This window comes from Delphinus delphis, chromosome 2 (assembly GCF_949987515.2).
Source record: "Delphinus delphis chromosome 2, mDelDel1.2, whole genome shotgun sequence".
NCBI lineage: Eukaryota > Metazoa > Chordata > Mammalia > Artiodactyla > Delphinidae > Delphinus > Delphinus delphis.
This window is the reverse complement of record NC_082684.1, coordinates 13,056,160-13,076,270: the sequence shown is the minus strand read 5'-3', so window position 1 is coordinate 13,076,270 and position 20,111 is coordinate 13,056,160. Positions and strand designations below refer to the sequence as shown.

At 35.5% G+C, this 20,111-nt stretch overlaps 1 protein-coding gene across 1 annotated transcript in view; it reads right to left on the bottom strand.

Moving 5' to 3' along the window:
• Positions 1–20,111, bottom strand: part of CATSPERB (cation channel sperm associated auxiliary subunit beta) — a 124,093-nt gene that overhangs the window by 19,221 nt on the left and 84,761 nt on the right. The window contains exons 17-19 of the mRNA XM_060001248.1: positions 13,226–13,416; positions 8,558–8,890; positions 1,759–1,898 (exon numbers count right to left, since the gene is read on the bottom strand). Coding sequence (XP_059857231.1) covers positions 1,759–1,898; positions 8,558–8,890; positions 13,226–13,416 — 664 coding nt within the window. The remainder of the gene's footprint in view (positions 1–1,758; positions 1,899–8,557; positions 8,891–13,225; positions 13,417–20,111) is intronic.

The window sequence follows — 20,111 nt, the reverse complement described above, 5'->3', positions numbered from 1 at the left end:
GGCAAACTAGCACAGTACCCAAGTAAAGAATACAGAAAATGAAAATGAAAAGAAATAGAAAAAGAATGATAATAGAAAACAGAAATAGAATCATAAGTTTGATCATAACGATCTGTTTGAGGATAAATCTTAACAGAAGACATATTCTTTTCCAGGAAGAAATACATTCCAATCTAATTGCCTGTGGGTGACATTTGGAAATGAGCAAGGATCAAGTGTTTATTATTAAATAAACACTATTATTGGATGCAGTTGGATGTAAATCCAACTTAGAATGGCAAGGCTTCCCTCATTCATTGATGAGCATTGACATTTGCTTGGATAATATGAGTAAAATAACTTCCATTGGTATACAGTTTGAAAAGAAGATACTCACTTAGCAACCACTGTATTTCACAAAGATATGTTTTTAGTAGAAATTTATGTACAAAAACCATATTTGAACCTTGCATGATATTAAATATTCAACAAAATTTGATAAATTCTGTTTGAAATTTTTAAGTACTTCTTGAAATTAAAAAATGTAGAAATACTAATAATTTTACTGATATAGTAGGCTCTAGTAGTTTTGCCTCCATCTCTATACTCTGTAAGCCATTAAAAATAATCTATTTTTAATGAATTTTTGCGAAAACACATTGAACCAGAATCTAAGCAGGGTTCTATTATTAAAGGAAATTTGGGGTGGGTGGCACTAGTTCAATAAGAAATAAGGAAGTAAACAGAAAAATCTAGAATACTGGAGATTCTACAACATAACTGACTCAATTGCTACAATTCAATGGCAGGGGAAGAAAATGGAGTCATACCTACCTTAAACTAAAAGAAACTTAAGAGATTAATAAATAACCACATACTGTGTGACTTTTGTTTGGATGCCAATTCAAACAAACCAACCCTAAACATTTTTTTTTTTTGAGAAAATTGCGGGAATTTGATTATGGACTGGGTTTTATAGGGTACCAAAAAAAAATTTGTTTAAAAAATTTCAGGGATGATAATGGCATTCTTGTTATGTGAGAGATAATACACATATTTTTTGGAGATATGTATGGAAGCATATAGGAGTGAAATGACATGATGTCTGCTATTCATTTAAAACTATGTCAGAATATAAACCAAAAAAATTAGAGATGATAAAACAGAAGTATCAAAACCTTGACTATTGTTTAATTTCAGAAATAGGTATATGGAAATTCTTCTTTTGTCTATATCTGAAATTTTTCATGATAAACAGATTGTAGAATTTGCTGAAAAATATTTATTGACACAAAGGAATTAAACTATATAATTAAGTGGAAGGAGCAAATTTTTAAAACTGTATATACAATGCTCTCCCAGTTTTAGGGGGAAAAAAGGAAAATACTGTAAGTTCATAGTGATTGAGCATTTTCTATGTGCCAGACATTGTTTTAGATGGCCTACCTGAATTATCACATTTAATTCTCAAAACAATCTTAAGAGGTAGGTATTATTAGTATCACTTCCATTTTATAGATGAGGAAACTTAGAGTAAAGTAACTTTCCTAAGCTCACAAAAACAGTACCAGCAGTGAAAACTGACTCAGGTAGTCTTTTCCAGAGCTCACTTTTTTAATCTCTATGACATACAGCCTTTTCGTAATTCCCAAAATGTTAAAAGTGTTTAGTCATCCTTGATAGGTAGGATTATGCATAAATTTTCCTTCTTTTTCTTATCTTATATTCTAAATTTTCTATAATCCATAGATATTTTTTAATAATTAAAGAAAAACTTACTTGACGTAAAGTTTTGCTGGCTGCAGAAATTTCCATTAGATAACTATCAGTGTCATCAAAATGGCCTTCAACTTTAACTTCCAACAAATTTGGGTTTCCAACGACTACTTTCAGTAGTGGGATTTCAAGTGTTTGAACATCTTTGGAAACAAAGCCAAGAGTGAACATGAAAATTTTAAGCAATTTCATAATGACTGGCTGATCAGAATTCTAGAACATCTACAGAATCTATTTATACAGAGTTAACTTTAATAGTTCTTAGAAAAATTTAACTTTGCAAATATTTTCTCCTAATTTTTTTCACAGAAATATTGCTCCCCTCCACCCCTCATTCCTCAGCCAGATTCTCGAAGGCAGTCACTTGGATAGTCTTGGTCACACTGAGTTGGCTAACTCAGTAGAGAAACTGAGAATACACGCTCAATTTAAAGGGCTGTCAATCAGTTGCTGCCAAGAGAAAAACCCTAGGCATTTAACACAATACGTCATTAGGCCATTTCCTGCCTTCAGGGCCTCTGTTTGCAACCTCTCCATACTGAGAAATTAAATGGAAAGAGAGATTTGGAAGACCATGTAATCTAATTGCCATCTTTACTAATTAGTAAATCAGAGCTGAGTAGTAAATAAGTTGCCCTAAGTCTCAGCTCTAGCTGTTTCCCTTAAACCAAAGTGATCTGGCCAGTGCTTCCTAAACTATAACTGGGGATTTTGTTAGAATGCCAATTCTGATTTAACAGTTCTGAGGATGGGGCTGAGATTCCACATCCTGTCCCCTTCATACCTTTATTGAGGTATACTGACAAATAAAATTGTATATTTTTAAAGTGTATAATGTGGAGATTTGTTGTACTTATACATTGTGAAATGATTACCATAATTAAGTTAATTAATACAGCCACCACCTCACATTTTGTGTGTGTGTGTGTGTGTGTGTGTGTGTGGTGGGAACACTTAAGATCTACTCTCTTAGCAAATTTCAACTATACAGTACAGTATTATTAACTATAGTTATCGTGCTATGTATTATATCCCCAAGACATTTATTTTATAACTGCAAGTTTGTACTCTTTGACCAACATCTGCCCATTTTCTCCATCCTCCAGCCCCTGTCAACTGGCACTCTATTTCTATGAGTTAGACATTTTTTTTTTTTTTAAGATTCCACATATGAGTGAGATCACACACTACTTGTCTTTCTCTGGCTTATTTCACTCAGCATAATGTCTTCCAGGTTCATCCATGTTGTTCATCCTTCTTTTTTATGGCTGTATAGTATTTCTTTGTGCATATATACCACATTTCTTTATCCATTCATCTGTTGATGGACCCTTATGTTGTTTCCATACCTGGGCTATTGTGAGTAATGCTGCAATGAAAGTGGGAGTACAGATACCTCTTCAAGATACTGATTTTGATATATACCCAGAAGTGGGATTGCTAGATCATATGGTAGCTCTATTTTTAACTTTTCTGAGAAACTTCCACACTATTTTTCACAGTGACTGAACAAATTTATATTCCTACCAAGAGTGCACAAGGGTTCCCTTTACTCCACATCCTCAACAGTACTTAACTATCTCTTGTCTTTTTGTAACAGCCATTCTAACAAGTGTGAGGTGATATCTCATTATAGTTTTGATTTGCATTTCCCTGATGATTAGTGATATTGAATACCTTTCCATATACCTGTTGGCCACTTGCATATCTTTGGAAAAATGTCTATTCAGGTCATTTACACATTTTTAATTGGATTATTTGTTTGTTTGCTATTGAGCTGTATGAGTTCCTTTTATATTATAGATATTAACCCCTTATCAGATATATGGTTTGCAAATATTTTCTCCCACTCTACATGCTGCCTTTCCTTTTTATTTTTTAACGTTTTTATTGGAGTATAATTGCTTTACAATGGTGTGTTAGTTTCTGCTTTATAACAAAGTGAATCAGTTATACATATACATATATCCCATATCTCTTCCCTCTTGCATCTCCCTCCCTCCCACCTTCCCTATCCTTCTAGCTGGTCACAAAGCACTGAGCTGATCTCCCTGTGCTATGCGACTGCTTCCCACTAGCTATCTATTTTACATTTGGTAGTGTTTATATGTCCATATATATACTACCACTCTCTCACTTTGTCCCAGCTTACCCTTCCCCCTCCCTGTGTCCTCAAGTCCATTCTCTAGTAGGTCTGCATCTTTATTCCCGTCTTGCCCCTAGGTTCTTCATGACCTTTTTTTTTTTTTTTTTTTTTTAGATTTTTAGATCTAAAAATTTAGATTTTTTAGACTTTTAGATTTTTTTTTTTTAGATATATGTGTTAGTCTACGGTATTTGTTTTTCTCTTCCTGACTTACTTCATGCTGTATGACAAACTCTAGGTCCAACCACCTCACTACAAACAACTCAATTTCGTTTCTTTTTATGGCTGAGTAATATTCCATTGTATATATGTGCCACATCTTCTTTATCCATTCATCTGTCAATGGACACTTAGGTTGCTTCCATGTCCTGGCTATTGTAAATAGAGCTGCAATGAACATTGTGGTACATGACTCTCTTTGAATATGGTTTTCTCAGGGTATATGCCCAGTAGTGGGATTGCTGGGTCATATGGTAGTTCTATTTTTAGTTTTTAAAGGAACCTCCATAATGTTCTCCATAGTGGCTGTAACAATTTACATTCCCACCAACAGTGTATGAGGGTTCCCTTTTCTCCACACCCTCTCCAGCATTTATTGTTTCTAGATTTTTTGATGATGGCCATTCTGACTGGTGTGAGATGATATCTCATTGTAGTTTTGATTTGCATTTCTCTAATGATTAATGATGTTGAGCATCCTTTCACGTGTTTGTTGACAATCTGTATATCTTCTTTGGAGAAATGTCTGTTTAGGTCTTCTGCCCATTTTTGGATTGGGTTGTTTGTTTTCTGGATATTGAGCTGCATGAGCTGCTTGTAAATTTTGGAGATTAATCCTTTGTCAGTTGCTTCATTTGCAAATATTTTCTCCCATTCTGAGGGCTGTCTTTTCTTCTCATTTATGGTTTCCTTTGCTGTGCAAAAGCTTTTAAGTTTCATTAGGTCCCATTTGTTTATTTTTGTTTTTATTTCCATTTCTCCAGGAGGTGGGTCATAAAGGATCTTGCTGTGATTTATGTCATAGAGTGTTCTGCCTATGTTTTCCTCTAAGAGTTTGATAGTGTCTGGCCTTACATTTGGTCTTTAATCCATTTTGAGTTTATTTTTATGCATGGTGTTAGGGAGTGTTCTAATTTCATTCTCTGATATGTAGCTGTCCAGTTTTCCCAGCACACTTACTGAAGATTGCCTTTGCATTTTGTTTTTTGTTTCCTTTGCTGTGCAAAAGTTTTTTAGTTTGATATAGTCCCATTTGTTTACTTTTGCTTTTATTTCCTTTGCTTGTGGTGTCACATCCAAAAAAAAGTCATTGCCAAGACCAATGTCAAGGGGGCTTTTCCTTCATTTTTTTTTTTTCTAGGATTTTAATGGTTTCAAGTCTTACATTTAAGTCTTTAATCCATTTTGAATTAATTTTTGTGAGTGGTGTAAGATAGGGGTCCAGTTTTATTCTTTTGCACATGGCTGTCCAGTTTTCCCAGCACCATTTATTGAAGAAACTATTCTTTCTCCATTGGCTCCCTTGTCAAAACTTAGTTGACTGTGTATGCATGAGTTTATTTCTGGGATCTCTATTCTGTTCCATTGGTTTATGCATCTGTTTTTATGCCATTACCATAATGTTTTGGTTAATATAGCTTTGTAATAGAGTTTGAAATTAAGAAGTGTGGTTCCTCCAGCTTTGTTCTTTGTCAACATTGTTTTGGCTACTCAGGGTCTTTAATGCGAATACACCACATTAACAGAATGAAAGATAAAAATTATTATCTCAACAGATATAGAAAAAGCATTTGACAAAATTCAACATCCATTCATGAATAAAACTCTCAACAAATTAGGTTTAGAAGGAACGTACGTCAACACAATATAGGCCATATGTGACAAGTCCATAGCTAACATCATACTCATACTTATCATACTCAAGCTTAAAGCTTTTCCTCTAAGATGAAGAACAAGACAAGGATGTTCCCCCTCACCACTTCTATTCAACACAGTACTGGAAGACTTACCCAGAGCAATTAAGAAAGAAAAAAGTCATCCAAATCAGAAGGGAAGAAGTAAAATTGTGTCTGTTTGCAGATGACAGAATATTATATTTAGAAAACCCTAAAGGCTCTATCAAAACACTGTTAGAATAAAAAGGTTCAGCAAAGTTGCAGGATAAAAAATCAATGCACAAAAATCAGTTGTGTTTCTGTACACTAGCAATGAACTAGCTGAAAGAGAAATTAAGAAAATGACCCCATTTATAGCACCATCAAAAAGAGCAAAATAGGGCTTCCCTCGTGGCGCAGTGGTTGGGAGTTCGCCTGCTGATGCGGGGGACGCATGTTCGTGCCCCGGTCCAGGAGGATCCCGCATGCCGCGGAGCGGCTGAGCCCGTGTGCCGTGGCCTCTGGGCCTGCGCGTCCGGAGCCTGTGCTCCGTGGAGGGAGGGGCCGTGGCAGTGAGAGGCCTGCGTGCCGCAAAAAAAAAAAAAAAAAAAAGAGCAAAATATTAGGAATAAATTTAACGAAGGAGGTGAAAGACATGTACACTGAAAACTATGACACCAGTGAAAGAAACTGAAGATGACACAAATAAGCTGAAAGACATCTCATGTTCATGAATTGGAAGAATTAATATTGTTAAAATGTCCATACCCCTAAAGCAATCTACAGATTGATTGTAATTCCTATCAAAATTCCATTGGCATTTTTCGCAGAAATACAAAAGAAAACCTAAAATTTGTTTGCAACCACCAAAGACTGTGCATTTCTAACAAGCACCCAAGTGATGCCAATGAAGCTGGTCCAGGAACCACATCTTGAATAGCATGGACTAGGTTTTTCTTCAAAGAGGCAACTGAGTTGATTTGCTGATTATTATTTGTTTCTTCAAACTGAACAAGTTTAAAATATAACAAATTAGTTGTTAAATACAATTAAAGCTACAATAGTTAGAACATTTGGGATTTGTACTGGAATACAGAGAAATAACAAAGGAACAGAATTTTTAAAACCCAGAAATGGTCAAAATAATAGGTAAATTGCATTGTTTTTAAAAATCAGTGAAGAAAAAATACATTATTCAATAAGTGATGTTGGAACAACTACCTAACCACCTGTAATACACCAAAACAAAGTGTAGATAAATTAAATAATTAGGTGGAAAGTTAAAGCCATAAAATTAAAACCCTAAAATTACTTGAAGGAAATACGGACAATTAGTCATATAATCAAAGAGAAAGGATTCTAAGGGTTTCAGAAAGAAGTTTTTTTTCAGAATATTTAGTTCACAATACTGACGGAAATAGAAATACTTGTCTCCAATTTTTTTCAAAGCCTATAATTTTTATTTTTATAAATTGCACTTGGTTATGTTTTTCAAATAAGCTTGTTTTTTTTTAAATAGTGTTTTGTCCTTTCATTATGGTTCATATGCTTTCTTTTATCTCTTTAAGAGTTTTACATATTTTATACTTTACAATTGTTTTTATAGTGCCTTTCTGATTTTTCCATCAACTCAAGATTAAAACTTTGTTTCCTATGCTTGTTGAGCTTCTCTTATGTTGGGTCATTTCCTTACATGGTTTTAAAATTCTTTCCCTCAATTTATGTTCATGAAGATTGATTTTTCTGTGGAATTCCATGTTACCTTGTTTATGAAAGTATTCCTACAGAGGGTTTTGTGCTTCCTTATGCTGGGACCCAGGCATTTTAATGATGTCTCAGTTTGGGATTCTTGTATTTGGTGGTTAGTATCTAGGTGTTACACAGTCTTGGAGTTTGGGTTTTTTACAAGAAATTCTTTGAGTTCCGTGGAGATGACAATCTCCCTACCTCTTTCTTTGAGTTGTTGGGTAGCATTTTCCTTATCCTCGCTTCACCCTTCACAATTTGATGGTTCCAGCTTTACTTAATGTTCTCATTTCCAACTTCCTACCACAAGGTAGAAATGTCTAAAGGTCTACATCTTCTACTAATGCTTGGGCATTAAAATTCATCCCACTGCCTATATGGCCTATGTCTGAGCCTCAAAACCTTCCAGGAGCCACATATTAGCTAATTTTTTCGACTTTGGTTCCCTTTTCATTTCTGGTGACAGGATTTTCTTTTTTCCCTCCCCTTCCTTCCATATTTTTCCCTCAATTTCTAGCTCAGTAATTTACTAAAATTTTTTGTTTTATTTCTTTCCAGCGTGCCATTTCCCCATCATTTTTAGTAAGTTTTATATTAGTTTTGTAATAAATAAATATCTTGAAAAATGGAGCAAAGTATAGAATTCTATTTAAAAGTCTTTTTTTTGGCTTAAAATAAATACTTGAAATGATTATAACAACACAAAGGTAATTGTAATGTTTTCTTTTCAGAGGGCAGCAAAAATCTAAACTAAAATCCTGTGTATATTTGGGCTGGTAATTTAAGCTCATTTATAAAATAAGGATTAAAATCTAGACTTTTAGGGTTGTTACAAACATTAAATTTTAAAATGAATAAAAAAATCATTTAATACAGAGCTTTGCATAAGTGCTCAATAATTAGAGCTAATACTGTTATTGGTAGAATGCCACCTACTACAGAAACCAAAGATAAAAGAAATATCAAAGAGTATATTTTACATTCAAGAAAAGTAATAACATTTCCGTTTGATATTTTCCAATAAAAATAAACTTACCTTTTGTATTAGGTATGACTTTAATCTTTAAAGTATGAGATTTCCCCAGATCAATGTATTTCAGGACATTGAGGGATAGTGAATCATCATGTTGTTGAAACCAGTAATTACACGGTTTTGAACGTATGTTCCATGTTCGTCCATCCCTTTGCCCAAAGTTGTATAAGAACCAAGAGCCTTGTAGAAAGGTCATATTGTGGGGTACTGTTTCAGGCATGGTAGCGATAGCTAAAGCATTCTCATTATCTAAAATCCTTGTGATCAGGAAGCTGCTGTAACCGGGAATCACCACAGTCTTTTCTATATCCGAATCTTGAAATGAGGAAGTAACACCTGAAGCTAAAACAGGAATGATTTGGTATAAGATAAAACAGCAATGTTCTCCAAGTAATACTGGTGGACATAACTGAGGAATACACTAGTTGAGTTTTTAAATTATGGTCTTAGCTAGAGGACACATTTGCCAGATTTCAGATTATAATTCAAATTATTTTGTAGAAAGTGTATTGCAAATATGCCAAGCACAGTGTTTACTGTGAAACTAGTTCTATAAAATTCTCAGCAGGAAAAAAAACACATAGCGCTAAGTAATTATAAGAAATCTGATTTCTTTACCATAGAACTGGTAAGAGCCTTAATAACCCAGAGTCTTTATTGTGATTTTATAAGAGAAGGATAATGTAGCTAGTGTTTTCCCTAGGGCCTAAAGATCTGCCTATTACATAGCAGATGCTCAATAAATAGTTGTTGAATAAATGAATAATTGATTGCTTAAGAAGAGCATGAAGATTTAGAAGAAAAGAGGCTTGAGAGCAGGACCATAAGGAACACCATCATGTAAAAATGGGAAGGAAAAAAAAACTCCACAAAGGAGACAAAGAAGAAAAAGGAGACAAAGAAGACTGGAGAAAATCCATCAGAGAAAAGGAGACAGAAAAAGGAGACAAAGGAGACTGGAGAAAATCCATCAGAGAGGATATGAGGGAAGCCAAAAGATGGCTGTTTGAAGGAGAGGGAAGTCATCATTTTTAAATGTTTTTGAAACATGTCAACAATGATACTCACCTCATTCTGAAAAAATAAGTAGAAGTAGTCAGAAGAGAATCTCATAATTCCCTTTATTATGCACACACGCTCTAATTTTTCCCATTTCAACAAACCAGCAAAAATCCTTTCCTACATTCCCTCCAACTACCACATCATTTCTCTCCTCCCCTTCATTGTGAAATTCCCTGAAAGGGCTGCCTTTATTCACTATCTTCAATTCCTCGCCTCTCAGAAGTTTATAAACCTAACCCAATCAGACTTTTGTCTACATGACTCCACCCAACAATAGCTTTTATCAAGGTTACCAATGACTTGACACAGATCCATTGGGCACTTTTCTCTCCTCATCTTACCTCACCTCTTGGCAGCATGTAGCACAGCATCATCATTCCCTCCTTCTTGAAGTACCTTCTTCACTTGGTTTCTGAGACATGCTCTCTCTTAGTTCTTCTCCTAGCAGAGCATCTGGTTTTCCTGTTCTCTGACCACTAACTGTTGGACCTCAGACTTTTTCATTTCTATACCTACACTAGCTTTCCCAGTGATCTCATCTGATCTCATAGCATTAACTATCATATATGCTGACCACTTGATTCCCCCCCCTTTTTTGAGATATAACTGATATATAACATTAGTTTCAGGTGTACAACACAATTCAATATTTGTATATATTGCAAAATAATAACCACAAAAATCTAGCTAACATCCATCACCACACATAGTTACAACTTTTTTTCTCGTGAGGAAAATTTTTAAGATCTACTCTCTTAACAACTTTTAAATATACAATGCAGTGTTAGTTATAGTCACCATGTTTTACATTACATTCCTATGACTTATTTATTTTATAATTACAAGTTTATATCTTTTGATCCCTTCACCAAACCCCCACCTCTGGCAACTACCAATCTATTCTGAGTTTATTTATTTGTTGTTTGCTTGTTTTTAGATTTCACATATAAGTGACGTCATACAGTATTTTTCTTCCTCTGTCTGACTTATCTCACAATAATGCCCTCAAAATTCATCCATGTTGTTGCAAATGGCAAGATTTCCTCCTTTTTTATGGTTGAATAATATTTTAGTGTATATATATATGAACACACCCAATTTTCTTTTTTTTTTCTTTTTTTTTTTGTGGTACGCGGGCCTCTCACTGTTGTGGCCTCTCCCGTTGCAGAGCACAGGCTCCGGACGCGCAGGCTCAGCGGCCATGGCTCACGGGCCTAGCTGCTCCGTGGCATGTGGGATCTTCCCAGACCGGGGCACGAACCCGTGTCCCCTGCATCGGCAGGTGGACTCTCAACCACTGCGCCACCAGGGAAGCCCCCAATTTTCTTTATCCATTCATCTATCAATGGACACAGGTTGCTTCTATATCTTGGCTACTGTAAATAATGTTGCAATGAACAAGAGGGAGTATATATCTTTTCACGTTAGCATGCTCATTTTCTGTGGATAAATACTCAGGTGTGGAATTGATTGATCATATGGTAGTTCTATTTTTAATTTTTTGAGGAACCTTTATGTTGTCTCCCATAGTGACTGCACCAATTTACATTCCCACCAACAGTGCACAAGGATTCCCTTTTCTACACATCCTCCCCAACAATTTTTATTTCCTGTCTTTTTTTTTAATATTTATTTATTTGGTTGCACTGAGTCTTAGTTGCAGCTCCAGGGTTCCTTAGTTGTGGCTCACCAGCTCCTTAGATGCGGCATGGGGGCTCCTTTCTTGTGGCATGTGAACTCGTAGTTGCAGCATGCATGTGGGATCTAGTTCCCTGACCAGGGATCGAACCTGGGCCTCCTGTTGGGAGCACAGAGTCTTATCCACTGCACCACCACGGAAGGTGAAGGTATGTATTTACTGGTGGATAAATACATACCTGCACCAAAGAATGTATATGTTAAGGCCGAATACATACCACCTTATGTATTAAGGTGGATAGGTATGTATTTATTGGCAGTTTGTTAATTGTTTCCTAGGTGTTTTATACTTTCTCTATTCCTTTCTTCTTTTGCTCTCTTTCTTTGTGATTTGATGATTTTCTGTGGTTATCTGTAGTGGCTTAGATTCCTGTTTGTTTTGTGTATCTACTATAGGTTTTTGCTTTGTGGTTACCACTGGGCTTACATAAAACAACTTATATTTATAATAGTCTATTTTAAGTTGATAACAACTTAAGTTTGAATGCATTCTAGGGCTCTACATTTCTATCCCCCCCAATTTATGTTTTTGATATCACAATTTACATATTTTTATCTTGTGTATCCATTAACTAATCATTGTAGTTAGTTTTTTTACTACCTTTGTCTAGCTTTATAAGTGATTAACTACCACATTTACAACATAAGATTATTCTAAATTTTACTATATATTTGCCTTTACCAGTGAAATTTATACTTTCACACATTTTCCTATTACTGATTAGCTCTCTTTTGTTTCACCTTAAAGAAATTCCTGTAACATTTCATGTAAAGCCAGTCTAGGATGATGAACTCATTTGGTTTTTGCTTGTCTGGAAAACTCTTTATCTCTCCTTCAATTCTCCATGACAAAGTTGCTGGTAGATAGACATACTTGGTTGGCAATATTTTCTTTCAGAACTTTGACTATATCATGTCATTCCCTTCTGATGTGCAAAGTTTCGGTTGAAAAATCTGCTGATAGTCTTATGGGGGCATTCTACTGTAGGTAACGAGTTATTTTTCTCTTGCCACTTTTAAGATTCTCTTCTGGTCTTTAACTTTTGACACTTTAATTATAATGTGTCTTGGTGTGGGTCTCCCTGGGTTCATCTTATTTGGAACTCTATAGGCTTCCTGGATCTGGATGTCTGTTTCTTTCCCCAGGTTATAGAAGTTTTCAGCCATTATTTATTCAAATAATTTTTCTGCTCCTTTCTCTCTCTCTTCTCCTTCTGACTGTTCAAATGTATTTCTCCAGTCCAGAGATCTTTCCTGAACTCCAGAATTGTCTTTCTATATATCTACCTTATTTCTCCACTTGGATGAGTAACAGACATCTTATATTTAATAGGATCTCTCACCTGATTATTGCAATAGCCTCTTAAGTGATTTCTCTGCTTTCCTTCTTGCCCTCTCTGTCACATGCCCAGTCTGTTCTCAACAGAGCAGCTAGTTCAATCATGTCACTTTCTGCTCAAAACACTCCAAAGCCTTGCCATTTACTCAGAGTAAAACCCAAATCCTTATAATAAACTATACTAACTTTTGCTATGTATCTATCATATAATCCTTTGAAATAGAAATATGCTACATGACAGTGATTCAAAATTATTTCATTATGTAGGGTAAAGTCTGGACTTCTTGACTTTTCTCACTGTTCCTGAGCACTGTTAAAGACAAAATAACATCATATTATAGAAATAAATGATAGGTATTACTATTGATGAAATATCAATGAAGTGATAGCTAGGTTTCATTATATTAGAAATAAAGAATTCCTCCAGGAATCTAAGTATATGTAGACTTCTGTAGATTACCAATTGGACTAAATTTTGAAATCTATTGTTCTATAAAAGAGCATGAACACTTTTCCCAAAAGATAATTTCTCATTTTCCCCAGCCATCAGAGAGATATATTACTACACTTACTTTGTAATTGAAGAGTAAGCTTATAGGAGAAATTTCCAGCTTGATTAATGGAAAGGGAACTAGACAAACAAGAGCTTTCATTCACTTCCTCTATTCCAAAAGGGTCTATAATTTCTGCAATAACTGACGACAAAAATCCTTTAGGCGTGTTATGTTGCAATATCTTTCTTATGTAAGCTGTTCCAGTTTTCCTAAAAACAAACCAACAAACATCATGCAACTTGGGTAAAACAGTGGCTTAAATTAACAAGTTCATAACCATATAATTTATAAATAAAATTTACCACAAATGGCTAACAAATGAATATTTGAGTAACATTTGTTCAACCTCATTAGTAATCAATGAAATGTCAATTACAGCAATGGGATATGATTTTTCACCTATCAAATTAGGAAAGGTTTTTTAAAGGCAGAGTTTAATAGTGGTAAGAATTTAGTGGAGATAGGCACTAATGGGATTGTAAACTGGTACAAGATTCCTAGAAAGCAATTTGACATTATGCATTAAGAGCTCTAATATTATTTTTTTCACACTCTGATTCCATAAATCTACCGATAGGTCTCTATCCTAAGGAAAGAACTTGAAACACAGAGGGGGAGGGGGAGAAAAGCTTTCCATACAAAGATGTTCATCACAGCATTATGATAAAAGCTAGAAATAAAAATGCCAACAATAGGAAAATTAAGTAAATGATAATACCTGATCTACCTAGGCAAAATACATCTATTAAAATGCTACTTACAAAGAGTTTTTAATTACCTAAGGAAAGTGGTCACATTATAATGTCAAAATGAAAGAAGCATAGTGAAGAATGTTGAAATGCATGTTGAAAAGGACTAATCAGTAATTCATCAAGGTGTTAACAGTCATGATTTCAATTGTCTTCTTTATATTTGCCTTTTAGGAAATTTCTACAGTGAGCATATTCTTTATAATCAAGAAAAAACATCCATTTTTAAAACGTTAAGCTAAGATATCCATGTGCAAAAAATAAATCTACACAGAGACCTTACACCCTTCACAAACAATTTAACTCAAAATAAATTACAGACTTAAACATAAAATGCAAAACTCTAAAACTCCTAGAAGAGAACATAGGAGAAAACCTAGATGAACTTGGGTATGGCGATGACTTTTTAGATACAACGCTAGGGACACAATCCATGAAAGAAAAAAATTGACAAGCCATACTTTATTAAATTAAAAACTTCTGCTCTGTGAAAGACACTGTCAAGAGAATTAGAAGACAAGCCATAGACTGGGAGAAAACAGTTGTGAAAAACATATCTGACAAAGGACTGTTATCTAAAATAAACTGTAGGGGAGGAATAAAACCTCTTTTTCCTCTACCCTCCTAGGTTCTGTGCCTGGGACCCTAGAAATTAAACTGATGAAAGCCAGATTAACAATAAAAAACGAACACTTGATTAATGTGTGTCATGCTTACACAGGGGAGACACCTCAGTGATGAGTAACTCAAAGGGGTGGTTGGAACCTGGAGTTTGTCTAGCATCTTAATAAAGAACAATAAATTTGTGGAGAAGTGACAAGACAAAGAAAAAGGGGCTAAGGCTTTTAGGGGTGGCAAACAGTGAAAAAGTAAATATATGGGAGAAACTATTGGAAGATAAGGTTGTTTTTAGTAATGCTTGTTATGCAGGTTCCTCTCAGTGTCTCTGAACTGGTAAGAGTCTCCAGTTGTCTCTGGTGATTAGGAATCATCCTGCCTTTCTTGGTAGAGAGGTGGAAGGCAAGGGATTTTTTCATATGTCTGCTTCTTCTTAATTGCCTTAGGCTAAAAATAATCTTTATGCCAAAGTGGTATATTTTGGATTGCCATATGCCAATCCCCTACAATACAAACAACTCTTAAAACTCAACAGTAAGAAAAGAAACAGCCCAGTTAAAAAGTGGGCAAAAGGTCTAAATAGGCACCTCACGGAAGAAAACATGCAGATGGCAAATAAACATATGAAAAGATGCTTATATGCATGATATATCATCGGGAAATACAAATTAAAACAACGAGATACCACTATACGCTTATTAGAATGGCAAAAGTCCAAAATATTGACACCACCGAATATTGGTGAGGATGTAGAGCAAGAGGAACTCTCATTTATTGCTGGTGGGAATGCAAAATGGTACAGCCACTTTGAAAGCTACTTACCATATGATCCAGCAATCAAATTCCTTTGTATCTATGCAAATGAGTTAAACACAAAACCTGAACAAGGATGTTTATGGCATCATTATTCAAAATTGCCCAAACTTGGAAGCAGCCAAGATGTCCTTCAGTAGGTGAATGGATAAAAAAACTGTGGTACATCCAGACAATGGAATGTCATTCAGTGGTAAACAGAAATGAGTTATCAAGTCATGAAAAGATATGAAGGAAGCTGAAATGCATATTACTAAGTGAAAGAAGCTACTCTGAAAAGCTACACACTGTGTGATTCCAACTGTATGACATTCTGAAAAAGGCAAAACTATGGAGACAGTATAGATGTCAGGGGTTAGTGGGGATGGATGGATGAAGATGCAGAGCAGAGAGGACTTTTAGGGCAGTGAAAGTATTCTGTATGATATTAATAGTATAAGGTGGATACGTGTCATTACATAATTGTCAAAAGCCATAGAATGTGCAACACCAAGAGTGAACCCTAATGTAAACTATGGGCTTCAGGTGACTGATGATGTGTCAGTACAGGTTCATGGATTGTAACAAATGTACCTACATTATATTATAGTATAGTGTCCTACACTATGGTGTAGGACATCAATAGTGAGGGGGGTATGTGTGGAGAGGGGGTATATGGGAACTCTACTTTCTGATCAGTTTTGCTGTGATCCTAAAACTTCTCTTAAAAAGTAAAGTTTATTACCGTAATTTAAAAAAATTAACCTCTTTGTATCTGAAGTCATTGACCAATAGCCAGGCTATTACTGAACCTGTCTTCCCACTTCTCCCACCACTGGCGAGTTAAATGAGCCTCTTGTACTCAAGTGTCTAGGATGGCTTTTGGGGGTAATCAAGCTCCAGTCTTCCAGGAGAGGTAAGAAGTCAGCTTTTAAAGGAGGGAATGGGGTTTGGGCAATGAAGGATGGGCTTAAAATTAGGAGTCAGGGAGTTCCTGAGGTGGAGAGGAATATCTGTTGAGGGGGGAAAACACTGCAAAAAGACAATTACCATCAAACTTAACTGCCTGTAATGCTAAGCTCCCATTCCAGTACCCATGCTGTTTCCCCAGCCCACTGCCCTCACCCCATGCCAATGAAGCTGCTTTAATCAAGGTTACTACAGCCTGGAATGTTGCCACATCCAAAGGTCACTTCACTTCTTTGTTTTATTTTACTCAGTCTCTCAGCTGCATGGGTCACAGTGGTCCACTCCATACTTTCCAAAACACCCACCTCCCTTGGCTTATAGGATCCCACATTTCCCTGGTTTTTCTCCTATCTCACTGGCTGCTCCGTCGTGGTTTTCTTGGCTGGGGCCTCCTCTTCTGCCTAATCTCTCTTCCTGGAGTGCCCAAGGCCTTTTCTTCCCTACAGACATCCATTTATACAGGAACAACTGTCAAATGAAGAGCTCCTGCTCTGACCCTGTGTGCTATGCATTAGTACATCCATGCAACTGCCAACTTCACATCTTCACTTGGGTACCTAACAGGCATTTCAAAATTAGTATTTCTAATATGGAACTCTCACTCACCCTGAGTAACTCTGCATTCCTCGTCTCATAAAATGACAGCATGATCTACCTAGCTGCAAACCAAAAACCTAAATAGTTCTTGATTGCTCTCTTGCTAATACCCACACCAGGCAATCTGTCATCAAATCCTGTCTTTTCTCAAATGCACCTGCTTCAACTGCCTTCATTTCTCACCTGTATTACCTCAATAGCTTTCCAAGGAGCCTGGAAACTTTGACTTCTCATTCTGTCCTATACTTTTCACAGCAGAGTGATCTTTTCGAAAATAAAAATAATTTCACTCTCCTATGTAAAACTCTCCAATGGCTTCCCCTGGCACCAAGAATAACACGGTAAACTCCTCATGCAGCCCACGATGCCTTATACGGTCTGGCATTTACCTACCCCCTCGCTCACCTTCCACCACACCATCTTACTCTGCACCATCCACACCAGCCTCCTTCCTGTTTATTAAATACACCCACGTATTTTCTTGCCTGACTGCATTTACACTTGCAGTTTCTTTTGCCTGGAAAGCTCTTCGTTCTTTGTTCTCAGCTGTTTGCTTATCCTTCTCACTCCCTCTGTCACCGTGTTTACTTTCTTCATAGCATGTATTAGATCTAAAACTATTTTGTTTTTTGCTTACCTGTTTATCATCTGTCTCTCTTCATTAGAATGTCACCTCCATGCGGGCAAGGACCTTGTCTATCTTATTCACCACTATATTCCCGGTCTTAGCATAAGACTTGATGTGAAATAGTCACTCAATAATATTCATGGAATTAACAAATAGCTTTATCAAAACTTTGTGTAAATGTTGATGCTGTTTTCTTTCTGAGCAGTTTAGTAGAATTATTGACATTAAGTTATCACTTTTAGGATTTTGTGGAGATTTTTAAAAACAATTGACCTTGTTATGAAATGAGAGAAGTTCCTTCTCAATACTTCACCATTTGTGGAACGACTATACTTCCCATTATCAAGCAGATATAGATTTTTTATCTGTGAGTATATAATCAACTCCCACTGTGGAAAGGATTTTGATTCAGTATCCAACATCTCGTAGGTAGTGCCCCCAAAATCTTTGCTAATGTTCTGAATCCCTTGTGTTCCACCATTGAATCTTTCTTTAAACCATTTTTAGAAATTGAAGTATAGTTAATTTACAATGTTGTGTTAATTTCAGGGGTACAGCAAAGTAATTCAGTTATATATATATATATATTTTTTTCAGATTATTTTCCATCATAGGTTATTACAAGATATTGAATGTAGTTTCCTGTGCTATACAGTAGGTTCTTGTTGTTTGTCTGTTTCCATCATCTAACCTTAGTTCCTCTTATTCCTCAAATTCTCTTTTGAATTCCAAGAGACTGTCATTTCCACACTGCATGATTCCTCACCCGACAGTCTGTCTACCACAAGTACCTGTCTTCTTAAGCACAATATGAGAACCTCAGATTCCCTCACAATAATAAGACAAGATGTGGCTGGATGTGGCACACAGAAGACAAGCATAGATGTGTTTTATAAAGCAAAGAGCCAGGCAATAGAGTAAAGGAATGGAAATTACTCTGGATCCATTGCCCTGTTGAGTCTACCTCCCAAATATCTCTCAAATCAATCCATTCCTCTCCATTTCTACTATCAACATCTTAGACTGAAACACGAAAACTTTTAGCCTATACTATTGCAAAATCCTTCTAACTGCTCTCAGTGCATCCACAGTTGTTACCCTCTACTTCCTTCTCCCCATCTCAGCAGAGTGGTATTCTAAACAAAAGCTAGGTCATTTGAGATAAATGGGAGTTTATGAGTTTAAAAAGAAGATGGTACGAATAAATTCAAATACATTGGGTTGGCCAAAAAGTTCATTCGGCTTTTTCCATAACTCTCCAATTAAAAGACAGAGATTGGCTAAAAAATAGCCCACAAAACCTATATATGTTTTTTATGAGAGATACATAAGGAAGGTGGCAGTAAAAGAATCAAAATCATATACTAGACAAATATTACCCAAAGAAGGCTAGTGCAACTACATGAATAACAGATTAAAAACAACAAAAATAAAACAAAAACCATGGTAACAACAAAAAAATAATCTGATTGAAAAGTGAGCAAAGGACTTAATTAGACATTTCTACAAAGAAGATATACAGATGGCCAATAAGCACATTAAAAGATGCTCAACATCACTAATAATCAGAGAAATGGAAATCAAAACCACAAGATATCATTAGAATGGCTATTATAAAATAAAAAAATAGAGAATAAAAAATGTTGGCAAAGATGTGGAGAAATTAGAACGCTTGTACATTGTTGGTGGGAATACAAAATGGTGCAGCTGCTGTGGAAAATGGTATGGAGTTTCCTCAAAATATTAAACATAGAATTACCATATGATATAGCAATTCCACTTCTTGGTATACCCAAAATAACTGAAAGTATGGTCTCGGAGAGATAGCTGTACACCCATGTTCATAGCGACATTATTCAGAATAGCCAAAAAGTGGAAGCAACCCATGCCCATCAATAGAGGAATGGATAAGCAAAATGTGGCATATGCATACAACAGAATATTATTGTCTTAAAAATGAAGGAAATTCTGTCACATGCTATAACATGGATGAACTTTAAGGACAGTATGCTAATTGAAATAAGCCAGTCTCAAAAGATATGTACTGTATGATTCCACCTATGTAACTGATCTAGGTGTATCCACAATTGTTCATAGTCAAATTCACAGAGACAGAAAGTAGAACAGAGGTTGCCAGAGGCTGTGGGGAGAGGGGAATGGGGAATGAACTGTTTAGTGGGCACAGTTTCAGTTGGGGAAGATGAGATAGTTCTGGAGACGGATAGTGGCAATGGTTGCACAACCATGTGAATATACTTAATGTCACAGAACTGCACTCTTAAAAATGGTTAAAATGGTAAATTTTATGTTATGCATATTTTACTACAACCAAAGTACTATAATGCAAAAAAGCATTAAAATATAAAAATAATAATTAAATACCAATAAAATGTTCAACTCATCAAGAAGATGTAACAATTCTAAACTTATATGTATCTAATAACAGCCTCAAAATATATAAGGCAAAATTGACAGAACTACAAAAGAAACTGACAAATTCAATATCACATCAGAAAATTTTAACGTAACTCAATAATTGATAGGTCATACA